The sequence below is a fragment of the Triturus cristatus genome, chromosome 8 (genome assembly GCF_964204655.1).
Source record: "Triturus cristatus chromosome 8, aTriCri1.1, whole genome shotgun sequence".
NCBI classification, from domain to species: domain Eukaryota; kingdom Metazoa; phylum Chordata; class Amphibia; order Caudata; family Salamandridae; genus Triturus; species Triturus cristatus.
The window spans coordinates 930,534,298-930,561,176 of record NC_140591.1 but is presented as its reverse complement, the minus strand read 5'-3'; the positions used below and the strand labels follow the sequence as shown (position 1 = coordinate 930,561,176).

The 26,879-nt window shown below is 42.8% G+C and overlaps 1 protein-coding gene across 14 annotated transcripts in view; it reads right to left on the bottom strand.

The window, feature by feature from the left end:
- DMD (dystrophin) overlaps window positions 1–26,879 on the bottom strand; it is a 7,596,173-nt gene that overhangs the window by 4,294,935 nt on the left and 3,274,359 nt on the right. For all 14 annotated transcript variants that reach the window (XM_085622447.1, XM_085622454.1, XM_085622449.1 and 11 more), the window contains one exon: window positions 15,016–15,171. In XM_085622447.1, coding sequence (XP_085478573.1) covers window positions 15,016–15,171 — 156 coding nt within the window. The remainder of the gene's footprint in view (window positions 1–15,015; window positions 15,172–26,879) is intronic.

Genomic DNA, 26,879 nt, shown 5'->3' with positions numbered 1-26,879 from the left:
AGTGCATAGAGTTCTACAGTCCCCAAAATATGGGGTCCAGCAAAATGTGTAAAATCTGTGGTGACCCTGCAGAAAAAGTACATTTTCTACAAAGGCCATGAGGTTTATAGTACAGAATTGACAAGTTGTTGACATAGAACAATACTTCTGGTCACACTGGTAAATGAGGTGGGATCAGCACCATGGACACAGTCTGTTTATTATTTAATAGCAGATACTTTAGCTGCATCTAGTTGATAATTCCTTGAAAACAGTACTAGAGATCTCCAATTTAGTCAGAAGGCTCACCCAAAACCGCAACTATCTGAGTGTCAGTGGCATAGTTTTAAAATACTAGCCGTCTTTTACAAATGAATTTAGAGTGTAACATAATGTAAAAGTTGATGAAGTGAAGTAAGAGTGGAAAATCCTTAAGGACTACATATTTCAAAGAAATAAATATGGGACCTATTAAGGACCCACTTCGATGTGGTTTGACAATTTGACGAAAAGGATTAAAGCAAATATCTTTTAAGTCAATTTGTCCTTGCTGCCACAACCAAACTTTTCAGCTGAAGAGAGAGGTTTGCTTTATAAAAGGACACTGTGACGTCAAACAGCACTATCAAAACCGCATGGTTTTTGTCAGCAATCACTTGTATATTATCAGTAATGCTCAAATCGACACATTCAGAGTATGAGCCTGTAGGCAACGTGACTGAAATCTGCACAGAAGTTCATTTTATTTATATGATTCATTGACACGCTAGTTTTCAAAAACAATTTATTCTACACAACGCCTCATCATTGGTTTATAAGTGTCAGGTTCCTTGGATCAAGACTAGCTTTTTTTAACAGAAGGTAGATGGTAGAATATTAAAACACCTCCGACAATTGACCTTGATTTAGTGAGAATTTTAATACTACTACTATGAGTGTCAAAAAGAGTTCAGTAAAGAAAGAAAGCTATCATTGGATTGGGTCATTTGGGTGGCAGCAGGTATCTTTTTCAGTATATAATGTTATTACAAAGTTCCTTGGAAACAACAGTGGTGAATAAGTTAGGAAAGCTGGCAAGTGACAGACTGAAACACAGCTTGTTAGACCTGTCATCCTTAGGGTGGTCTTCCCCCATATCTTTTGCCTGCTTAGCTACTACTTTTGCTGTATCATTCTGTTAGCTGTAGGACTCTTGACACTTCACCTCTTTTAACCAGTGATACAGTGAATATGCTTCTCCCCTAAACATGGTGACACACGTGTATCCATAATTGGCATATTGAGTTTACTTATAAGTCCCTTGTAAATTGGTATACCATATACTCAGAGCCTGTTATCTAAATGCTACTAGTGGGCATGCAACACTGGTTGTGCCATCCACATATGTAGCCTTTCAAGCCTGCCTTAGGCCTGCCATTGTAAGGCCTGTGTGTGCAGCTTACTGCCACCTTGAATTGGTATTTAAAACCACCTTCCAAGCCCTTAACTCTCCTATTATCACACAAATGCCATCCCTAAGTAGCCCTAAGGGCAGAATTCTGTACAACTAAAAGGTAGGGCATGCACCTTTAAGTTTTACATGTCCTGGTAGTGGCAAACAGCTACATTAGTTTTTTACTACTGTGAGGCCTACTCCCCTCATAGGCTAGTATTGGTAATTCCTTAAAACACTTTTAGACCATAATTCCCGAGGAAAATGGAGTAGATGCTTCACTTTTCTTATCTTTTGAATGGTAATGGTAAATCCTCTTTTCCGGTAAAGTTGGATTTAACATTATTGTTCTAGAAATACCACTTTTAGAAAGTGATAATTTTACTGCACTTACTGCTCTGTGTGCCTTGAAGCCTGTCTCCGATACACGTCTGGGGTGGGTTACAGCTACACCTTTTGCATTCCCTCTAGACAGCCACAAACGCAGGAAGGGTGGGTGTGACAGAGAACTCTTCTGCATTCACCTACATTGTGAAAGCTCTTCCTGGGCACGAAGAGGGAGGGAGACTTACACCTGAGTAGGCAATGTCCTGTGGCCCACACAAAGGGCTGATTACCCCCCCCCCCCAAAGTTAGCCTGGCAGACAGGACTGGTTGAAAGGGCACCTAAGCACTTCAAGGGCCTGCTTTGAAGTCACCTTCACTTCAAATGCACAACTGGGTACAAGTACTGGTGCTCTGACCCCACCAAAACAGTACACTACTGAACATGTGAAGAACTCTGCGAGGAGTACAGACTGATGTGCCAACAGGATTGACACTTTGCCTGACTGCTATTCTGAAGGAATTGCTTTCTGCTTTGCTGAGTTGCCCTGCTGATCTCTGACCTGTTGAGGACAAGGACTAGACCCATCTCAGTTGAACCCAGACTGATTCCAAAGGCTTGCTAGGTGGCCCCCTATTCTGAGGTTTCAGGGCCATCAAAGACTTTCTGAAACTCTGCAATAGCACTGGGACTCTACCATCTGAGAGTCCTGCCCTGCCAATTGGTGCAAATCCAGTCATAGGACCCTTAAAGGTGATTTCTGCTGTCCAGAATCATCAGAATTGATGTAGTGACAACTTTGCGCCAATCTGAACTGATGCAGTGTCGATCCGAGGAAAGGCCTCTGTTGCTCGATGACGATTAGGGACCAAAGTTCGACGATGACGCATCAACTGCATCATAAGGGGTTTGATTATGATAAGTTACCCGAGTGTGAGGCTCGATTATGACACATCCACCTGACCACTTGGATCGGATCAGACGCACCTTGGTCCATTCTTTTTCAGAAGGCCATGCATGGGTCCCGTAGCTGGCCTGTCCTCCATCACGGACAGCCGGAACTTTAGATTAACTCCGGTCCAGCATGGCTTCAATTATCCCCTAAGTGCTATTTGACTGTAAGCACTACTCTCTGATTTATTTTTTCCAAATTCATAACTCCGGTTCTACCTTTTGGATTTTTGTTGTTTTGGTCTTGTTTTATTCATAAAATTATTCTTTATTTCTAAATACACATGTGGAATAATTTTATGGGGTTTTCCTTGTGTTACTCTGTGTGTGTGTGTGTGTGTGTGGGTGTGTGTGTGTGTGTGTGTGTGTGTTGCACAAATACTTCACATATTGCCTCTTTAGATAAGCCTGACTGCTCTGTGCCAATCTACCAGATGGAGAGCCCAGATTATCTTTTAGTGTGTATCTATCTTACCCTGACTAGAGTTGTGGTCCCTACTTGAACAGGGTGAATACCTCTGCCAACTAGAGACCCAATTTCTAACATTGGTGATCAACGGTGAGGTTAGGACTTGTGTTTGTGCAATACCATATAGTAACTCATTGCTCACTACAACACTATACTAAGATCAATTTATTAATTCTCCCTAATTGGCTTTTTGATTTTTCTGAAAAACCATGTCTCACTGGAGAAGCAGCACCTGCAGCAATTGAATTTGAGCTGGCCAGGTTAGAGTCTTACACTGTGCAACAGCTAAATGATTTCTGCAAAGACTTTCATGTGTCTACTAGGTTCTTTATCAGAAAAGTGGAGCTGCAGAAGGTTCTGAGAGTCTGGACGGAGACTCAGGTTGCAGGGGATGACAACCCAAAGGAGAAGTAGATAATTCCTAAGGAGGAGGATGAACTGATCCTGGATTCCCATGTGGATTTGGGACTACCTGTAGAAGGGGTCAACAACTCGCCAGGAAAAGTAGTGGTTCTCAGACCAGGTAGCAATGTCTCCTCCAGGAACCTGGACCCAGAGGAGCTGGGAGACAGGAGGGAAGAAAGGAAACTAAGGTTGGAGCTTGCCAAGTTGAAGCAGGCTGGTGAAGAAAGCAGGCTGGCCAGGAGGAGAGGAAACTGACCCATGAGCTCAACCTCAAGGAGCTGCAAATTAGAGCCCTACAAATGGGGTCCAGCAACAGCAATGGTGGCAGTTTACCTGCAGTGTCCACTGGTGAGTCCAGAGCCAGGATTCCATACGATTTGGTGCCCATTATGTGGTGGGCGATGACATAGACAAATGGCTTGCAGCCCAACTCGCCAGGAAAAGTAGTGGTTCTCAGACCAGGAAGCAATGTCTCCTCCAGGAACCTGGACCCAGAGGAGCTGGGAGACAGGAGGGAAGAAAGGAAACTAAGGTTGGAGCTTGCCAAGTTGAAGCAGGCTGGTGAAGAAAGCAGGCTGGCCAGGAGGAGAGGAAACTTACCCATGAGCTCAACCTCAAGGAGCTGCAAATTAGAGCCCTACAAATGGGGTCCAGCAACAGCAATGGTGGCAGTTTACCTGCAGTGTCCACTGGTGAGTCCAGAGCCAGGATTCCAAACAATTTGGTGCCCATTATGTGGTGGGCGATGACATAGACAAATGGCTTGCAGCCTATGAAGTTCCTGTGAGAGTGCACAAGGTTCCAGAGGAGTTCTGGGGTAGTAGTTTATGGAGGTATATGCCCACAGTAGGGAGGGACACACTCCTTACAATAGATGTAGAGGACCAGAAATGCTGCGCTGCAGATAAGGCCATCCTAGTCTGTAAGTTTGGGCTGACCTCTGAGAGGTATAGGCTCAGATTTAGGGGCAGCCACAAGATCTCATCAAAAACATGTATGGATTTCCTGAATTATGCCAGGAAGGCACTGAAGGGCTGGGTAAGGGGCAGAAAGGTTAATGATTATTCAGGTCTATACAACTTAATTTTAAAGGAGGACATACTTGTTATTTGTTTTCCAGAGCTGCGCCAACACTTAGTTGATAGCAAGTTAACTGACCCCATGAAACTTGCTGAGGAGGCGAACATCTGGTCATCAACAACTCAAGAAAAATATGCTCTACCTAAACATATATCAATGGATCAGGAAGATCTCTCTGATTAAATAAACAAATTTGCCACCATAAAGAGAGGAACACACACTCATAGAAGGCATCAGGCAGTTGATAAAGAAGATTTATGATATTTTTATTATTGTTTTTTTTATATAAATCATATAAGATAACGAATTCAATCAGTGAGTTAACACATAGCTCCTAAACAGAAAATGAATGCACATATGATAATTGATAATACACAATACACATAGTAATCAAAAAGTGGGCCCCCTTCGGGGGTAGAAAAGAGTGAATGTATAATTAAATAACAATCAAATGATCAGGCATACAATACATTCATACACAATCAACCTTAAATGGTAAAAACATACATTGACTCTTAATTAAAAGTAGAGGGACAAAAACAGTGAGCAGAGGGGAAATCTCCTCGTGGTGAAAGGGTGTCTAGGATCAGGCACCGCTAGCTCATAGGGGGGGGGATGCGTCAGGACAAATGCAGTGGGACACGCCGACGCGCGTTTCGGTGCAATCACCCATAAAAATGGGGTGCCACCTTCTTCAGGGCGTTTTCTTTGATGTCAGGGGGCCCAACTCAGGTAAATGGGAAGCTTCAAGGATGGTAGTGGTAGATAAGGGAAAAGGATAGTACCACTTGCGTTGGGGTTCTTTAGATATGAGCGACTGAGGCGGTCATAGGATAAGTCTTCTAAGTTCATGTAGGTTCCATATGATATAAAGAAAACGGTAGTAGCACCTGAGTGTTCCAGTAAAGCATCTAGGGAGACTCCCAAAAGGGTGTTCAGGGTTCCCACAGAAGAAGGAGAGGGGAGATAAAAAGACAGAGTTCTCTGAGGCCTCCAAAACAACTCACAGGGGAAATGGTCTGGTTCTCATTAGCAATGTGGCCACCAGAAGAAAAACGTATCTGACAAAAGTCAGCAGCCCAAGCCCATCCAGTGCAATGAGTGCTACAAGTGGGAACACTACAAGTATACAAAAAGAGCAACACCTCCCACTGAAGGAACAAATCCAGGAGCTGCTAGTATAGTGCTGGGGAGGGGTTTGTCCCACTTAATGGGAAAGGAGTTTAGTAGGGTTACCCTAGTGCCCCTGGGTGACAGTGAGATGGTTCCTAAGATCCATGTGCCATCAAATACTGCTAAGTATAGGCAATGGGTCACCATCAATGGGCACGATGTTGAGGCTCTGAGGGATACAGGTGCCAGCATGACTATGGTAAGGAGTCAGCTGATGTCCCAGAGCAGGTGATTCCAATGTAATCCACCAAGCTGTGGTGGCTGACAACAATGATGGTCACTATCCAGTGGCCCTTGGTGCATTTGAGTGGGGGTATGGTCATGTCTCCTCAAAGTTGCTGTCAGCCCTCCCATGCCTGCTTGTTGGGTGATGACCTTGAGCACACTATCTAGAATGAAGTACAGCTCAAGGCTGATATGGAGATGTTGGGGTTACCTGATTGGATCTGTGCGATGACAAGGTCCATGGTTGCCAAGGATGGGAGTCAAAAAGGGCTGGAGGCTGGTACAATGGCTAAGTCTGATGCTAATAAGGGTAAAGGCAGAGGGCATGTAAAACCAGCCCAAGTGTCTTCCTGATGAGTTGGATGGGGCACCTGCGGTGGTCACCCCAGACCCACCAGGAGGGCACTGCTCCCCTTAGTGACCTGCCTACACTTGCTGGATGACATGTAGAAAGAGGAACCACCAAGGAGGAGTTCTGTAGGGCACAGAGGGAGTGTTGAACTCTTGAGGGAATGAAAAAACAGGCTGCAGCCCAAGCAGCAGGTGATGTCTCTGGGAGCTATCACATTTACCGGGAGGACAACCCCCTCTAAAGTGAGCCTGTGCATAGGACAACACAGGCCCTGGTAGTCCCCCAATGTTACAGGGCCTTCCTTCTGGAACTGGCTCACAATACTCTCCTGGTAGAACACCTGGGACAAGACAAGACCTTTGCAATGCTTATCCCACACTGTTATTGGACTAGGATGAAGAATTCCTCAGATGCATTCTGTAGAAATTGTGTAACCTGCCAGGCCATGGGAAGAAAGGGCAGAGGCTGAAAGCCCCCCTTAATCCCGTGCCTGTCATTGGGTCACCCTTTCAGCTGGTGGGCATCGACATTGTTGGGCCTAAGAATCCCCAGACTGCATCAGGCAATAGGTTTATCCTGGTTCTGGTGTATCATTCCACTAGGTACCATCTGAGGACCACGACTACACCTTCAGTGGTAAAGGCCCTGAAGAGGATTTTTACTTGAGTGGGTTTCCCCAAGAAAGTTGTGTCTGGCAGGGGCACAAACTTTATGTCTGCATACATGCAGTCAATGTGGAAGGAGTGTGGGGTAACCTACAAGTTCTCCAGTCCTTATCACCACAAACAAATGGGCTTGTTGACAGAGGCACCCCCCTACGTGCATGCACACCAGTTTCTGCACGGCATGAATGTTAAAGTCCATGTAGTGCAGGAACCTTGTGAGGTGTTCCCACTGCAGTGCCTATTTGAAAGGCACCCCCGCCTTTGAAAGAGGGACCTCAGGTAAAATCGCCACACTGCCTGCAAGACTACAAAAAACTTGTAATCTGGCAGGCGGGTGGCAGCGACTTGGTGAAGCAGGGGCGCGGCGAAGGCAGGTTGCCTGCCCCTGCACCACCAAAAGTTGTAATCGGGCCCCAAGGGGCTGATTTCCACTTTGGTGGTTACACCACCAGCCCACAGCGATGACAGTCGGGAGAACACCCCCAAGGTGGCAGCATCCAGACTGCTGCATTATGACATTCCTTCGGGGATGGCAGTGTGCTTGCGGCGCACTCATGGCAGCAGAATGCTGCTGCTCTAGGAAAGGGCCAGTAGCCAATGCCGGCCTGTGAGAAGGGATCGGGTTCCCCATGCCACTTACCTTCGGGGGACCGCCGTGTCCCCAGGTTTCAGGAAGCCGGGAGAGTCGGCACCCGACGCCAAAGGTCCTTCGCACAGACGACAAAAAGGATAACCACCCCCCCCCTTGTCCTCCCCATTCGCAGGAACGAATCATCGACGATGAGGGCATGGTAAGAGGAGGGGCTAACCCCGGAAGCACTACGGACCAGATAGTGAAAAGAGACGAGAGATACAGGATCAGGGAGGAAGCCGACGAAGGACTAGAGGAATCGAAAGGCGGAAGCAACGAAGAGGAAGGACGCGAGGACGGAGAACGAGTCGGGACGAAGACCGAAGACGACGGATATCCCGAAGAAGACGAGAAGTGGTGCGAGGAGTGGTGGTCCCCACCGGAGGAGGCTGGAGAGCGGCCGCAACTCAGGAGAGTTGCGGCGGAGCCTGTGTGTAACCCTGAGCGAGGGTGAAAGAAGAGCGGGTGGAGGGTGGGACCGGATAAAAGAAGGGAGGGATTGTATGCCGATATTGAGAATTGTTTACAGTGAGGTCTGCACTTGCCTGATATTCACCCCTTACTGGTTGACTGGGGACTTAGACGCTGTCGGGAGGAGAGAGAACGGGGACCCCTGAAAATTAGCAGCAGGCACTTCCCGTCGCGGCCGTACTACTATCAACCCTCCAACCCTAATTCCCCTTCATAAATCTCGCCCGTGTTCACTCCTACTGAAACCACCCTCCTTAGAAAATAGGGAGTCACAATTCACACAAGGTGTTGCGGTGACGGTGATGGTTTGCACTCTTGGTATATCCACTATAAGTATCTGACAGCCCGTATTTTACTCTCTCCTATGAGCCTCCGTGGGACGAATGTGGGTCCAGATGAACAACCGGGAGAGGAAGAATCCAATGACGAGCTAGGAGCAGTCCGAAGAGGAGGAGAACCATCAGTAGAAGGGCCAGTAACAGCAGAAGAACTCCAGGGGACTGTTGAGAATCCTATACAACCTTCGAGTGGCACAATACCTGTCATTTCTAATAAAACTCACAGAGCATCCCATTATATACAGCCTCCTCGTCAGATTATCCGACCTGCCCTCCGACAGGTGGAGTCAGAAGTGGGATCGCCAGGAGACATGGAGGCTGTACTGAACAAGATGGCGGAAAATCAGGAGAGCCTAGGAAAGGCAATGGAGAGATTCGTCACGGTGGTGGAAGAAGACCGGGGGAAACTACAACAAGTCCTCACCAATCAAGGACAGACTCACGATACGACCATGGGAAAAATAGCAGATGCCATGGGACAACAAAGAGGCCCCAGTACGTTACCCTCAGTCATCCTACGAAAATACGTCAGTGGAGAGGACCCGGAATTTTTCTTCAATAACTTTGAGCGCATGGCGTTAGCAGCCGCATGGCCAGCTGACAAATGGGGACAATATCTAGGACCCTTACTCTCAGGAGAATTGCAAGCCTCTTACCAAGCAGCAAACATCACGGGAATGACTCCATACCCGAAAATAAAACAATGTATCATGGAACAACTAGGCGTCGATGACGAAACATACCGATTGAGACTCAGACAGATCAAAGAAGGGCCCCAAGAAACAACCCGGGCCCTATATTTTCGGGTAAAAGATATGGCCGACCGGTGGCTAAAACCCACCACTGCCACCAAGGATGATATCATGGCCAAAGTCTATTTGGAACAATATTTGTCCTCCCTTCATCCTCCCATACAGAAATGGGTGAGATAACATGCTCATCTGACCCTGGAGACCGCGGTGGAGATAGCCAGCGCCTATAGCCGAGCCCAAGAAGTACAGAAGGGACGAGAAGAGCATCCTTGGAGATCAGGGATAAGTGGGACTCCTCGACCCTCTCGTCCTACGTTAGGCCGAAAGCCAGACCCTGTTACCATCGTCCCAGGCCCTCCTCCCTTTAGACCTCAGGGTCCACCTGTGTTCAGACCTCCCCACCCCGGACCCCAATGTTTTAACTGTGGGGGGTTAGGACACATAGCACGGTTTTGTCCTCAGAAGGAAGAACCCATGGAGATCGGAGAAGCTCGGAACTTCAGTTGTCGTACCACGACCCAACAAACCCCACCGCACCACTGCGGGGTCTATGTAAACGGACAACCCCTGACAGCATTAGCCGATACAGGCTGCCGACAGAGTGTCGTACGACCCCAGGATCTAGGTCCGGCATGTGGGGATCCAGATGGCACGGTACACATACAGTGTGTACACGGGGACACTAAATCTTACCCCACCACTCATGTTCACATACAACATGCCTCGGATTCCGGCTCGGATCTAAAAGTGGGTCTAATTCCAAATCATACTGGGGAGCGGCTATACCCACCTATCAGAGCTACTCATGAAATCAGTTCCTGAATAGAAGGATTGGTGGAAGGTAGCTCCCTTCTCTCAGGACGAGAATCCCGAGTGGCCGCCCTCCAAGATTAGAAAAACTAAGAATCAAAGAAGGAAAGAAAAGGGTCATCCAGTTTCCGCTTTTCCCGTAAGGATGGAAGAGAGTCCCTGGGAAAACAACCAAGACTTTCGAGCTGCCCAGAGAGAGGACCCCGTTCTACAAGAAGCATGGAACCAAGCCAAAGACCAGGTAGATCCGCTACATGTAGGACCCCAATTCTTCCTCAAGAACGGTCTATTATATAGACAGGCCAAATCTACGGCAAATCCCCAGTTGTTGGTTCCCACCCCTTTCAGGGACAAAGTGCTCTACTTAGCCCATAGTCATTTACTGGGAGGACATTTCGGGGAGGAGAAAACAGAACAATTAATCTTAGAGCAGTTTTATTGGCCGGGCATATATAAACAAGTGGAAACCTATTGTCGTGAGTGTCCTATATGCCAAAAAAACAGTAGGTATAGACCCCCAAAAGCCCCGTTGCAACCTCTCCCAATAATTGATGAGCCGTTTTGTAGAATCGGAATGGATATTATAGGACCTTTACTTCCTTCCTGTAGCGGGTGTCGCTACGTGCTAGTACTGGTAGATTATGCTACCAGGTTCCCGGAAGCCGTTGCCTTAAAACATCCCGATGCCACCAGCATAGCCAAAGCGATGATCGCTATATTTTCCAGGGTGGGGTTCCCGAAGGAAATATTAACTGACCAGGGAACACCGTTTGTGTCCAAGTTAATGAGACAAGTATGTGCCCAACTGGGGATAAAGCAAATAAGAACAGCGGCGTATCACCCCCAGACCGACGGTCTGGTGGAGCGATACAATGCCACCCTCAAGACCACCCTAAAAAAACTCCTGGATCTAGAAACAAAAAAATGGGAGGATATGTTACCCTTAGCCCTATATGCGATCCGCTGCAAAATCCAGAAAAGCACTGGATACTCCCCATTTGAGCTTCTGTATGGACACCAACCTAGGTCCTTAATGGACATGATGCGGGAGACCTGGGAGGCGGAACCAGACCACTCCAAACCACTAGTAGAATACGTAGCACAGCTTCGGACCCATCTGGGACAAATAAGAACGATAGTAAGAAACAATATGGAAAAAGCACAGGAAGCCCAAAAAGTACAGTATGACAAAAAGGCGAAGAGTAGATCCTTTGCTGTGGGAGATGCCGTACTGCTCATGTTGGCCTCCTCCGACCACAAACTATTAGGGCAATGGCAGGGTCCCTACATAGTGTTAGAAAGGGTGACTCCCGTTACGTATAAGATCGAATTGGATAAAAAACGTGGAACCACCCAGGTATATCATGTGAACCTTTTGAAACGATGGGAAGGGCCTCTCCCCTCTTTGGTAGGGACTGTGAAGGACACCCCTTTATATGTTCAATGCATTGATGCGGAGCTACCCTCCGACTTACAGACAGAATTAGTGAACACTCTCTTGCCCCTCCAGCCCATCTTCTCCTTAACCCCTGGAAGAACCACCTTGGTAGAGCACTCGATAAAAACGCATGTAGGGAAAACGGTACGCCGTCGTCCTTACCGGATACCAGAGGCCCGTAGAAACATCATACGAGAAGAGGTACAGCAGATGTTACAGATGGGTATAATAGAACCCTCCACAAGTGAATGGAACTCGCCAATAGTTCTTGTACCGAAACCAGACGGTTCGGTACGCTTTGGTATTGATTTTAGGGAGGTCAATAAAATCTCGGAGTGTGACACTTACCCCTTGCCCCGAGTGGATGAGATGATAGAGCGGATTGGGAAGGCTAAATACATTAGTACCCTGGATTTGTGTAAGGGGTACTGGCAAATACCCCTTCGACCCCAAGACAGAGAAAAGACAGCCTTTTCCACTACCGATGGGTTGTTCCAATTCGTAGTACTCCCTTTCGGGTTGCACGGGGCTCCGGCCACCTTTCAGAGGGCTATGAACCGTATACTACAACCACATGAAAGGTACGCCGGGGCATACATTGATGATATTGTCATCTATAGCGAAACCTGGGAACTACATTTGACTCATCTCTATGAAGTGATTCACGCATTGGGCAGTCATGGTCTTAAAATCAACCCGGCTAAGAGCCATCTAGCAGCCCAAACAGTAAGATACTTGGGGTATCTGTTAGGAGAAGGAGTCATCCGGCCACAAAACAATAAACTATCGGCTATTGCACAAATTCCCTTCCCTCGTACTGCACGAGAACTCCGGGCCTTCCTGGGACTCCTGGGATATTATAGGAGGTTCATACCCCGGTTCTCCCAGATAGCTGCCCCCCTAACAGATCTATTACATAAATCAGTGAAAACCGAAGCCATGTTAGGAAATCCCAGCCCCACAGAAGTTCAAGCTTTTCATACTTTGAAATCCACCCTGACATCAGACGCCGTGTTGGCTAGCCCCGATTATAGCTTACCTTTTATTCTCCAAACAGACGCCTCCGATCAAGGGCTGGGGGCTGTCCTATCTCAATTAACACCCCAAGGGGAGGAAAAACCCATACTGTATATTAGTAGAAAATTGTTCCCCAGGGAACAGAACTATGCAGTCATCGAAAAGGAAGCCCTGGCCATCAAATGGGCCATTGACGCCTTGAAGTATTATTTGGAAGGAAGGGAATTCACCCTGTATACCGATCATGCGCCATTAGAGTGGTTGGCACGTAACAAAGGAAACAACGATAGAGTGCTACGGTGGTTTTTATCCCTCCAACCGTATCGATTTCACACCAAACACCGTAAAGGAAGCGAGCAAGCAAACGTAGACTTTTTATCTCGATTTCCTCAAACAAACCCCCCTACGGGAAGGACAGCAAGGGAAAGGGGATGTGAGAAGGGATCGGGTTCCCCATGCCACTTACCTTCGGGGGACCGTCGTGTCCCCAGGTTTCAGGAAGCCGGGAGAGTCGGCACCCGACGCCAAAGGTCCTTCGCACAGACGACGAAAAGGATAACCACCCCCCCTTGTCCTCCCCATTCGCAGGAACGAATCATCGACGATGAGGGCGTGGTAAGAGGAGGGGCTAACCCCGGAAGCACTACGGACCAGGTAGTGAAAAGAGACGAGAGATACAGGATCAGGGAGGAAGCAGACGAAGGACTAGAGGAATCGAAAGGCGGAAGCAACGAAGAGGAAGGACTCGAGGACGGAGAACGAGTCGGGACGAAGCCCGAAGACGACGGATATCCCGAAGAAGACGAGAAGTGGTGCGAGGAGTGGTGGTCCCCACCGGAGGAGGCTGGAGAGCGGCCGCAACTCAGGAGAGTTGCGGCGGAGCCTGTGAGTAACCCTGAGCGAGGGTGAAAGAAGAGCGGGTGGAGGGTGGGACAGGATAAAAGAAGGGAGGGATTGTATGCCGATATTGAGAATTGTTTACAGTGAGGTCTGCACTTGCCTGATATTCACCCCTTACTGGTTGACTGGGGACTTAGACACTGTCGGGAGGAGAGAGAACGGGGACCCCTGAAAATTAGCAGCAGGCACTTCCCGTCGCGGCCGTACTCCTATCAACCCTCCAACCCTAATTCCCCTTCATAAATCTCGCCCGTGTTCACTCCTACTGAAACCACCCTCCTTAGAAAATAGGAAGTCACAATTCACACATGGTGTTGCTGTGACGGTGATGGTTTACACTCTTGGTATATCCAGTATAAGTATCTGACAGCCCGTATTTTACTCTCTCCTATGAGCCTCCGTGGGACGAATGTGGGTCCAGATGAACAACCGGGAGAGGAAGAATCCAATGACGAGCTAGGAGCAGTCCGAAGAGGAGGAGAACCACCAGTAGAAGGGCCAGTAACAGCAGAAGAACTCCAGGGGACTGTTGAGAATCCTATACAACCTTCGAGTGGCACAATACCTGTCATTTCTAATAAAACTCGCAGAGCATCCCATTATATACAGCCTCCTCGTCTGATTATCCGACCTGCCCTCCGACACGGCCATACTTTGGTGCCTCCAGTCAGTTGGGCGCACTGTTTCCTTGCACCTTGTCCCGCAAGGAAAACAGTGTGCACACCATGATGACATCGGAGGCCACCAGCTCAGCAGAAGCCATGTCATTTTTGCCCTAGAGCCATGTGTTATTGGTCCATTATCTATCTTTCCACCATTTCATGGTGGTGTCCCCACCATTAAAAAGTTGGATGAAAGGCAGATTGTCATGGGGTTGGCGGTGCAGAAGCAGGGACTGCTTCCAATGGCCACCTCTGCCTTTCCTGCTGCTGGAGCAGGAATGTTGGCAGAGGTGGCGGTCTGGAGGTGGTCTCCCCACCCACATTGTAATTCGGCAGTCAGTATGCCAGATGCGTGGGTAGTTGGACTGCCAAAAAACGACTGAGATCCAGGACCGCCCGGGTTGTACTCAGGCCCTTAGTTCAAATGTTTTCAGAGCACTGCTTACCTGTATGTTTCCTGGTTGGGAAACCTTATAGATGATGTTTGTTAATAGCAGCAAATATATGAGTTTGAAAGGGTCCCAGGCATTTTGCTTGTATACCCTATTACACACCCTATCCCGCCCTTGACCTTAAACTTCACAATTTACAGTATTGGCTACAGCACCTAATTGTGCTGAGAACTGCATTCCATCTACAGGTGTTAATGACCACAGATCTTGACTCTGTAAATAAACACAGGTTAATTTTTTCATACCGAAGTACAGCATCGGTGCACACAAATTTCTGAACGAGACACTCAGGGTTTGGGTGAGAAAAACGTAACCCTACTAGAACATTATACATCCCTAGTAAACATATGTGTACCTCAAAAATTGTGGTGTTCATCTGCAAATACAAACCAACAACAGTCTCGAAGTAATTAAGGAACTGATAAGAGACGTCTATCTTAAGAAATACAGAAAAGTAAGCATGCACATTGTGCACATATAGTACATACCTGCGCACCCAACTCATTATATTGTAGTTTTAAAGCTGTGAGCCTTTCATCCAGTTCCTTTGGATTTTCTGTCTGCTGTTTCTGTACAATCTGGCGCCCTGTCTTTATCACAGCCTCGACTTCTGACTTCACTTCACTTAAGTTTTTGTAGAGTTTCTAATTTGCAAATAAGAAGAAAACACAGTGAGACACCCATAAAATTAGGCCCAGGAAATCAAATGTCTATGTAAGCTAAGACAAAACTTTATAATTGGAAGACTACACGGAGCTTTAATTTTTTGGGGAGAGATGGGACATGCATCTATTATTAAATCAGAGATATACTTTGTTTTTCACAGTATAAATAGACTTTATAGCTCATGGATTCATGAACTAATTTTGGTAAAATTGTGCCTGTTCAACTACAGATGCAGAGAATGCACCTGTGAAGAACGAGACTGCAGTCTTGATGTGAACAATGGCTTATGTTTGATGATTCTTTTACATAATATAGAAGTAAAAAATATTGCAGAAGAAATATAGAGGACGAAAATATTGACTTTACATACTTACTATGTAAAGACCACAAATATTGACTACCAAAATATAGTGGACAAAAATATTGACATTGCAAAGGTAAGTATGTATATTTTAAAATAATTAACACTTTTAGAATGTTAGGAATATATACATTAAGTTTTAATAATAATATACTATAAATAAGTGTGAGTAGATCCTTATTCAGTTTTTTTTTAAACATAAAAGACAGCAGAATAAAAAACTAGAATACATCAAACATGAGTTAAACGTTTCCGCAATTGGACAGCGTTAGAAAAACCATAAATCAGATAAAAACATGTATGTACATCAGATTACATTATATAAAACACAACAGCTCAGGCTTAAATGAAATGCTTGCCAGCTAGTAGGGGGATAATAAAATGTTTACATAATTGTTTTTAAAATCAGCAAAATATTGCAAAATGCAGGGCATCCTGTAAAGAAAGGTTATCACAACTGCATGGAATTGGGACAAGGTGAAATGTGCTGCCACGGGGAGTGGTCAATAGGTGTTGGGTTAAATTTAATCTAAAACTAAAAGCTATGATGCTTTGACATATCAAAAATGAAATATGGTTCCATACAAAAAGTTGTTTGAAGCAGAAAATAAGCTCTAACAGAAGACTTGTCACATGCAGATAACGGTCTCTCTTTTTTTTCAAAAGCCTTAAAAGCCCAAAAAGTCCAAGCAACTTCACCTGCAGCTATTGAGTTAGGATTAATACAGATTTTAGGTCAGCCCATCTAATTATAGCAGTTCTTTACATAACTTAATCGAGCTTTACTGGGCACATGGTCCTTTAAAACTAAGTGATTGCATTTTTTTACAGGATGTAACCAGACTAACAACCAAAGGAGTAGGGAGTGTACCTGTAAAATATCAGCTAAAAAACTTATCCCAGGTTCTTTATTGATGATGTAAAGGAAAATCTCTGAGGGAGACATAAAAGCCTTTTTAGAAACTTGTTCTCAATTACCCTAATAACGATGAATTAACAAACCCCCAAATATTGCTGTCATAAGCAGCGATAGAAACACACTTTCCTTTTTAATGATCAAGCATAGCCTTGATAAATTGATGCCTCAACCTAGTTGAAAAATCAAAAACTAAGGCAATACTCCTAGTTAGCATATGACATCTGGCAGATACCAGAGACCACCAGGTCATGGAAGAATCAAATAAAGTTCCTAGACAGAGAAAAGTAGTGTTTCACCTAACAGGATTGCCTTTATTCCAATAGGTTCTGGACTTCGTGAGCCAGGGGCCAATTACCATGACATGAGATTTTGAATAATTGGTATTCAAATCAAGGCTGTCCATAAACAGGACAAAAGAATTTAGCAACTGTTAATGCCCCATAGCTGTTGTAGAAATAAGGACAGCATCATAGACATAGAGCAGCACAGGGGTTGGACGTTGTACAATCTGAGGCATATCCATTTCACCCTACATAAGTGCCTTCTCCAGATTGCTGATATAAAGGGTAAATAAGAAGAGAGACAATATGCGCCCTTGATGAACACCCTTTTAGTTTAAAGTGCTCTGTGCATTCCCATCGACCCAAATCAAACTGAAGTAGACAAGTTAAAATAAAGATCACGCAATAATAAAACTAACTTGATTTCCACCCACAGCAGCACCATGATTTCCCATAATTTCTTCCTGTTGACCTTATTTAATGCAGTGACCAGATCCATAAAAGCCAAGTTTAAAGCCCATTATTTCACCACTGTGTACTTATTAATGATGAGGTAAAGATTGAGACACTGGTCAACCATCCCTAGAGCAGGCCAATAACCATAGTCCATGTCAGATAAAACATTATAATCAATGGCCCAATCCATTAGCCTATTCAAACTTATCCAGCCAATAACATTGACCACAGAACTAATCAGAGAAATGTAACAGTAACACCTAGGGTCCGTACAGTTTCCCTTTTTAAAGATGTGAACTATCACAGAGGTAGACCATGCTTTTGGTATAGACTGTTTTGTAACCGTGATACAGAGTAATGAAAGGTGTCCAAAGCTCTAAGTTAGATTTAAAAAACATGCAATGGGGCGCCATTGGGGACAGGTGCCTTATGTAATGGAAACCCTTGGACGGCATCACAAATCTCCTTATCAGAAAAATTTATAAAATCAATGGGGACACCAATCATTGGAAAATCACAAAGGCCAGGTATAGGGTTAAGCTCATTATAGATGGTCTCAAAGTACCATATTTATGAACCTTGTGGTGCAGGCCAGCGCAGCAAGTCACCTTGCTGCACTGCCCTGCATCACAGTGAAAGGGCAGGAATGTGCTGTATTTATTCAATACAACCCATTCATGTTCTTTCCCTGTGAGCTGGTGACATTTTGGCAGCCTAGTGCCAGCACTGGCACCCATGCACCATGGTGCAAGTGTGCCTATGTTGTAGGCAGGATTGTTTTTGTGCAGGAAGGGGTACCTTCCTGCAAATAAATAAATCCTGAGAGGCTTTTTCCTCTGTCTATGTGTGCTGCAGGGTGGAAGTTGTGTGGGAACACCCACACAACACCCACGGAACGCCCCCTTGTGCAGAGTAATGCAATGCAGTGATTTGAACTGCGTTGCATTACTCCATATTTCTGAAGCCATTTAAAGGCACACAAAGTGGCTTTGCATGGCTTCAAAAATACAACTGTAGGTTTGCATCACTCCGATGCAAACCAGGTCATAAATATTGCACAAAGTGTTTTACCCAGAGCTCAGGCAAAACAGAAGACAGTAATGAAGGTTTCACAGCAGATTTCAGGATTGGGCAATTGAAAACTTTCCAAAATTTAGAACTATCTCATAGCCTGCTTGCAACCAGCAACAGTAATATATATAATAACGAAATTGTAAATACAAAATTACTGATGTAAAAGTAGTATAAAAAACGAAATTTTAAATACATTTTAAAAAAACTAAAAATATATCGCAAATAATATACAAATGAATATAAGCATTAACAAAGTAAATTTAGATAAATAAAAAGTGAATAATTTACATTACACAAAAATACTATATATAATAATGAAATCAAATTAAATTATACACTATCAAAAAATCATTTACATTAAAAAATGCATCAGAAAAACTAAAATTTGTTAAACAATGAAGCACAAAAATGTAAAGTGTAAAACAAATTTTGAACAAAAATATATCCAAAACTACTAAAACAAAACAAACACAATTCCAATAAAAATTAAATCAAACGAATCCTTTATTTTCTAGTATATATATAATTCAGCAAACATTAATAAAAATAGATAAAAGAGAAAATATTTACAATTCCAGATCTGATTCATTAAACATTAATACATGATTATAAATAAAAACAAACCATTATAACCACATTCAAGTGAAAATGATAAAAACACATACATCAAATATTAAATAAAATGTACTATTCCCACTCCAGCTTGGACAAGAGTAGTTAAAGTGTGGCATTTTTGAGGGGTTACAATAACTATTCTCACTCCAAACTAAGCAATAGTACAGAAAGTGTTGGACTTTGGAGGGGTCAGATATACTATTCCAACTGTAACATGAGATAGAGTAGAGAAAGCAGTGGACTTTGGAAGGGTCCAACTTACTATTCCCAATCCACATGAGCAACATTATGGAAAGTTGGGACTTGCAGGAGCAAATTTATTATTCATATTCCAGCCTAAGCAACAGGAAGGAAAATGTTGAACTTTGAAGGGATATACTTACTATTCTCCATTTAACCGGACCAGCAGTAGAAAACGTTATCAGAGATAGGAATTCCTCAGATATGTCATCTTTATTAACTTTGTGCCTGTTTGATGAATCTCCACAAAATTGTGCATACCTATTCTTCCTTCTACATTGCCTGACAATGCAAAGTTTTGCAGTGATTAATCAAGGGGGTGCAAAGATTAAAGGGGGATCACACAGACTTTTCCACCTCATGTAGTGCCGAATATATTTACATGAAATTTGGTGGGATTGGACATTATGGTGCGCAGATGATCCATTTGCCTACTGCAGGTAAGTAGAATACGCATTTTTTAAGTTATGAGGCATCTTAACTTAGTGGTATCTGTTGTTGCAATATTTTAAAAAATACGGCAGTATTTCACAGTACTACCATGGTACATAGCTATGTCAAGTCATTATGTGATTGGCTGGTGACTCCCTTTACAAATGTTATAGGCAGCCATGAGGATTTTCGGTACACTTTGCCTGTGTTCTGCGTTTCTTCTGTTGATGAAGTTAAGTGTTAGGTCTGATATATTTCCCATATCTATTACCACCTCATTAAAGTCTTAATAGGTAGGTAAAAGTATTTATATATTTCTATATATTTAAAAAAATATTAATGAACGTCCTGAATACTGTGTTACTGCTTCGGGAGTACAGCAGTACCAAAAAATAAATAAATAAATGTGAAAAATGTAACTACACAGTAGTACCCTAGATTTTACAAATATAGGGTAGAACAGTGTGTTTTCTTTTTTCATTTTATATAAATCTTCACCAAAATGTCTATGGAGTACCGCTGTAATACCTACAAATTATCGTACTACTTAATTTTTTTTTTTAATTTGCAGGTCTGCCTAAACTGCTGTAAAGAATATAGAAAATTCTAAATACATTTTTATACCTATTACTGCATGAACAAAATGGTAATAGGTAGGGAACAACAATAAAACCTACTACTTACCAAGATTCAAGACCCTAACACATTCATTTTTGGTAGACACAGCCATTACCCAATCCCATACTGCCTTGTAGTGTGCATATACTGGGGTAGAACGCGAACTTACCATGGTGTACCATAGCACAATATATAACTTAGGGCCTGATTAGTATCTTGGTGGATGGGATACTCCATCACAAACATAACCCATATCTCGTCGTCCGTATTACGAGTTCCAAATGATATAATGGAATTGTAACTGTGGACGGGATATCCATCACATTTGTGATGGAATGTCCCAACCACCAAGATCATAATCAGGCCCTAAGTATTGTAAAAATGGTAACTTTAATACTATTTACAATATTCACACAAACTATGAAACATTAACATGTACACTAAACAATCTATTTTCCTGCCACATTACATCCACATCTGTTAACACACTTTCACGCTATGTCTGTTTCAATTACCACACTGCACTGTATGCCGCTATACTCTATGCCACTCCACTCTACCCTAATCCACTTTACGTCTCTCCACTCTACCTCACTCCACTCTACACTACTCCACTCTACACCACTACACTGTATGCTATTACCCTCTACGCTACTCCATTTTATGCAACTTCAATGAACCCCAATACACTGTACTGCCTTTCATGCTACGCTACTCCACTATATGCTATTCAAGTGTATGAAACTCCACTCTACAATGCTACACTCTATGCTACTCCACTCTGTACCACTCCACTGTAGGCGCTTCAGTGTAAACCACTGCAATGTACACTATTCCTATATATGCAAATCCACTATATGCCACTCCACTGTACTACAATCCACTGTATGCTATTACACTGTACATCACTCCATTCCATAGCACTACACTCCAAGACTCTCCACATTATGCCAATCCGCTCAACCATTCTACATTCAATGCTATTATTCTGTACAAAACTCCACTAAATGCCACTCTACTCTATGCTATTCCACTATATGCCTCTTCACATCACTACTCGGTACATTAGTAACACCGAATGTTACTTCACTTTACACCACTCCAATGTATGCCAATACACTCTATATTGCTAAACTCTATGCTATTCCACTTTATGCCACTCTACTCTACAACACTCCACTATACGCCGCTACACAGTACATTATTCCACTGCCTAGATGCCCAAAGGCATTTGTTGCGCTATTATACATTTTGATTATATCATATCATTTGTAGATTTTGGTCATATCACTATCCCACATGTCCCACTGTCCCACATTTCACTCTACTCTACTCCATTCTACTCAAAAACACTATACTCTACAACAGAACACTTTACAACATACTCCTCTCCACTCTACTGTACAACACTCCACTTAATGACACACCACTCAATGGCAGAAAGCGCTATGATTTCCAAAACTGTTATATTAAAAATAAAAAAACATTGACATTTAAAAGAAATAAACCAAAGTTTAAACCTTTGTTATAGTTAGGAAACTTCATTTATATTTTTTGTACAAACCAAACTTAAGATACACACACATTAGGATTTCTTAAGCTATAGTTATGTCAAACATTTTGAATTTTCACACCACCTTTAAATTAATATAACTGGACTTATTGTTTTGTTACAAACAACAGTTAAAGTACAGAAAATGTTTAATTTCTAAACTTATACCTATATCTTTAATTTATGATTAACACAACACCTTCAAATTATTATAACTCCTGTACCTCCATACACAGTGTATTTAACTTGGTAGCTACACTACATACATCATTAAATCACCACACTACCATGCACTGTGTTCTTACAAAAGATTTGATTTGCGACATCATACTAGTATGACATCGCAAATACTATTATTTTTTACAGTATATGTGAGACAATATCAAATAGTATAGGCAGTGCATGGAGAAGGCGCTAGTTGTTGTTAACGTAGTGTGGATATCGAGGTAAATACACTGTGTATGGAGGCGTGCGAGTTGTACTAATTTGAAGGTGTTGCCTAAATTAAAGGTATAAGATTAAGTTTAGAAATTGTACTTTAACTTTTGTTTGTAGTTAAAGAATAAAAAGAGGAATATTGATGTAAGTCCTTTAACTCATTCATTAAAATGAAATATATAAAAAGTAAGGGTAAGGGATAAGGAACAGTTTAATTTAGAATTGCAGTTGGGGATAATATTGGTGTTACTAAAAAGAACTTTCGTTTGGTTAAAACTCAACAAAGAGAGGCCTTTGAGCTATTAAAATCATATTTTTATTTTGCTTTGCATGGTTCAGTCTACTAAACCCTATTCACTTTTTGTAACCAAATGGGAACACAGAAACTTGCTAACCAGATTTCAGTTGAATTAGTTTCACCATTTGCTTGCCATGCCAAAAGGGTGGACTCAAGTTAAAAACCTGGGCCCGTGTGGTTGTGATTTTTCTTTGTCACAAAACGCTCCATTGTATTATGTTCTGTAGGTACTATAGGCATCCCAGGAGTATTTATATTAAAATACAATTAAGGGGGTTGGGCTTTATATACGTTCAGCCAGCCCCGTTGTATCTCCAGTTATTAAAATGTTAATTGGTTTGCTATTCCATCGCATGCTTTTTGAGGGAGGCAATTACAATTAGGTTAATGATGGAGCACCCATAACATGTCTATTGCTTTTGCATTTTGATGATTTGTAGGATAATTTCCCTGTGGCTGTGACTTCTGTCTCCAAAGAGATATTCTTTGTATTCCTGATAAATAATAATGATTTAGTTTTCAGTGTTTTATATTGATATGCAGTGAACTTGATGTTACTTTTTTTTACCTAAAGGATTTTTATGGAAATCTTAAAATCTTTTCATTTTATTGTAACGCTATTATCTTGTACAGTTTTACTGGTGTGGGTCTGCCTGATGACTTTTATTGCATTGTAATGTACTTTTGAAAATTATTTTTTACCTAGTGGAACCTTTGGTCCTGAAATCAAGTTGGTTGATGCTGCTACTGATGATGAAGGCAACTGACTGAGGTAAACGTAATACCAACGTGATGGTATCTAAGAAGCAGCTATTCAAAATTTTCAAACAATCTGATGCAGTTGGTGTGCCGAGGTGTGTGTGTCGAGATAAAGGAAGAAAACCTAATTACTAGGTATGTAATGATCATACTGTTGGTGTTTCCTTTAGGTCAGACCTTCCCCATTTAGATAAATATTATGATTCTTCTGTATGCTAGTTGGTACCAGTCAGGTAACTATAGCCAAAATGGCTCCACGGCAGTTGGATGAGAGTTGCTGGAGCCCTTGGTATGATGTTGCACTGGCTCTCAAAGGTTCTATGCACGACAATTTGCAAAACAAGGATCACTCATGATTGCATGTGGGCAGGTGGATGTGTCTACTTGCCCTTGGTCACCATTTACTGCAGTTCCAGATGTTCCTGCAGGGTAAGGTTATGGATGTTACCACATAAGTGCTCCATGAGGTTGGCCTGACTTTATATGAGCTATATTTCAACAGTGTTGGAGACATTCTAAGGTTTTACGTTAGTCAAAGTGATAGGTGCACGTTGAGAATCAACTGGGAAATCTGTTTCTTGGGTAATTTCTCTTGGTTCACCCAGATCTGGGGTGCTGCAAATATGTATTGGTGCCCCACAGTGCACCAGGGTAAACATTATTTATTTATAGTTCCTTTTATGCATTCTTCTGGGTAAGCTTAAATGACTACAGATACATTGAATATAGTAATTGGAGGTTTGTCCAGTAGAAGAAGGCCTACAAAAGTACTAAGAGCATTACACTTAAGTTAAAAGACTTCCCAGGGGTTTCAGAGCAGGCCTCAGGAACATGTCTCAGGTCAGTGTAGAAATGAAGGAGCATAGAACACCAGATCTTTTCTTTTATCTGTTACATGTTCACCTTTATTTCCAGCAATTTCAATCAACTGGGCATATCATAAATTTGATCGAATCCAACTCTTTCTCCAACACTTTCTCGTAACAACTTCCTCTGTTCAGAAACAAGCTGTTCAAACAAAAATACAATAAAGAGGTAAAAATAACACCTCCTATGCTCCTTTGCACCTAGATAAGCATTTTTCAAATCCAAATCCAGGGCAGTTGTTTCATGCCCATGGCTGGAACCTTGATTTGAGAAAAGGTAGCTCAACAGCGGATGTTGCCTGAAGGCTAGAGCGCTCGATCTCAAAGCTGGGGATCTGAGTTTGAGCCTTGGCAAGGACACTCAACATCCTGTGATTCTGGGCAAATCACTTAATCTCCTCATGCCTAACTAAATGAATGTGTCCATCTGTAATGCAACCGGGGCTCATGTAAAGCACTCTAATACCTTTGGGTCGAGTTCATGCTAGATAAAACTCCAAAAGAAAAAAACAAAAAAAACAGCAAAACACTGGTACTAAATGTTATTTGCCATTCCACTTTACCCAATATTAGTTTCCATTTGATACCATCTAAGCTTAGCTATGGTATGGTTTAATTAGTATTGCACCTATATTTCACAGATCTTTGTTATAAAATCAAAACTGAACAGGCTTGATACTAGAGTGTGATGAAGGGTAGATCCCCCAGAAACCACAAAAGCACCTAAGAGAACATAAACGTCTCACTTAATGCCTGTGCTTCCTCATGCTGCAAGACTCTCCACAATGGCTCAAATTAATGATGCCTATGAATTGAGACTTAGTTGACATTTGGTTAGAGGGAATCTCCACAATGACATGCATAGGAGTTTCCACTTCTTCCAAACAATGCTCGGAATCCAGTCTTAAGTCAACCCCCTTTAAAGGTGTATTTTAACAGTTACTTCTTTTCCACCCAAGTGATTTTTTCCTCCCTGGGACCGGATGCAGTAACAAGTGGCAGTTTGTATGGTAATTCATTGCTGGTCAGATCCTTGAGCCACTCAGCCAATAATTCTTCTAAATCAAAGCCTTCTATATCGTCAATAAATCATGAGCTACACAGGCCTTAGATCTTGGATGGTTTTTCAATGTTTTTGCTAACCAGAGCTAATGAGGTCTAAATTTCCAAGATTAAATTATATCAGCTTCCCTTATCCCCTCACTCCCACCCTCCAACTCGAGAGTTTTATGTTGGTGCATTCTTAATGCACAAACAAAAGCCAGTGCCTCTCACAGAGTATTGTGCACAACCCGGCTGAAAGGAACTTCTAAAAACACTGAAAGTCTTTACAAAGGGCCAATTAACAAAAGTAGGTGAAGTAGAACTACAGGAGCTATTTTCTATGTACTCTTGCATCTCTTTCTAAATCGAAAGATCAAACATCAAACTTCCTGTTATTAGAAGTTCAAAGAGGGCACATTCTTTTTAATTTCTTCTTATTCTGTATGAATATTCCCAAATAATCCTAGTGCATCTACTTTATGTAAGTTTTGCGGGTAAAATTAATAAGGCACATAATAGCACACAAAGGAGTACTACATGAGTACCAATTTACCTACTCCAAAATGACGTTTGTGAAAGGGACTCGTTGCTTTGAGCAAAACAATGGTGGGAAATTCAAGAGCATTGTTTCTCTTTCAATTTACCATTGTCTAACTGAGCATTATAGGTGGGCTGGGGATAGTGATGCAATATTTTTGCATTCCAAAATGACTGACTTGTTTTCAGGATGCTGGAATACCACTGTATCCTAGGTTCTTCCTTGAGGAATGGAGAATAACCTCAGGAATACTACACCCATTACCTGTGTTAAATCCCCATGTTTGGAACACTGCTCCTCAGTATTTTCATCAGTGTTCAGCTGCTGAAATATCCAGAGGGAATCTATAAAAAATGTGGTAGCCCAAGTTCCTTGTATTTTCTCCTACTGCCAGAAACACAGTTGTGGCCAATTTGGGAATTACACTTAACTTGTAAAGTGGTCGTTTGAGAGAGAAGTAGAGGATCACTATGAACTGTAGCTTTGCCAGCCTGATTCAACCCACTGTACTTTTGTAGGGGCGCTTTTAAATAGCTAGATTCACATGCTCCAAGTTCTTACATTGAGTGCTTTCCTTATCTTCTTGTTTTTTTGACTCATTATCGGATTACTAACCCTTAGTGTTTATTCTTTTTTTCCTGCAACAGCCTGCTCCAAATTACTGTCCTCATTGTTCATTGTGCTATTATAAGAACTCCATGCTCATGCTCCTTGCCTTTTGTGAGACTTATCCCTATTCACAGAGCTTTTGTTGTTGATATATGGGCCTGTGATCTTGCCATTGCTTCTAGACTTTACTCATATTGACATACAAGGCCCACTACAGAATTCTGTGGGTATCCCTTTTCTAGTATTCTCCCCTATTGTCCTACCATTCCTACTCCATGTCCTTTTAACATCCCTGTTCAATTCTAGTTCATAGTTTACTCAATACAATGGTTTGACTCTAGCTGTCAGTGCCTGCAAGCAGTACTCTAGTTTCAGTTTCCACCTCACACTATCCTTAGGTAAACTCCAGTCAGGTTTCAACATTTTGTGCCATGTATCTATACTCCAGTTCACAATGCCTTTGGTTTCCCAGCTCTAGGTACCATAATACTCAAGTTTATACAACCACAGACATTTCAGTTCATAGTGACTCTAGTTTTTCAGTTATGGTGTTTTAGGACTCTAGTTCTCAATGTCTGTAGTCGTG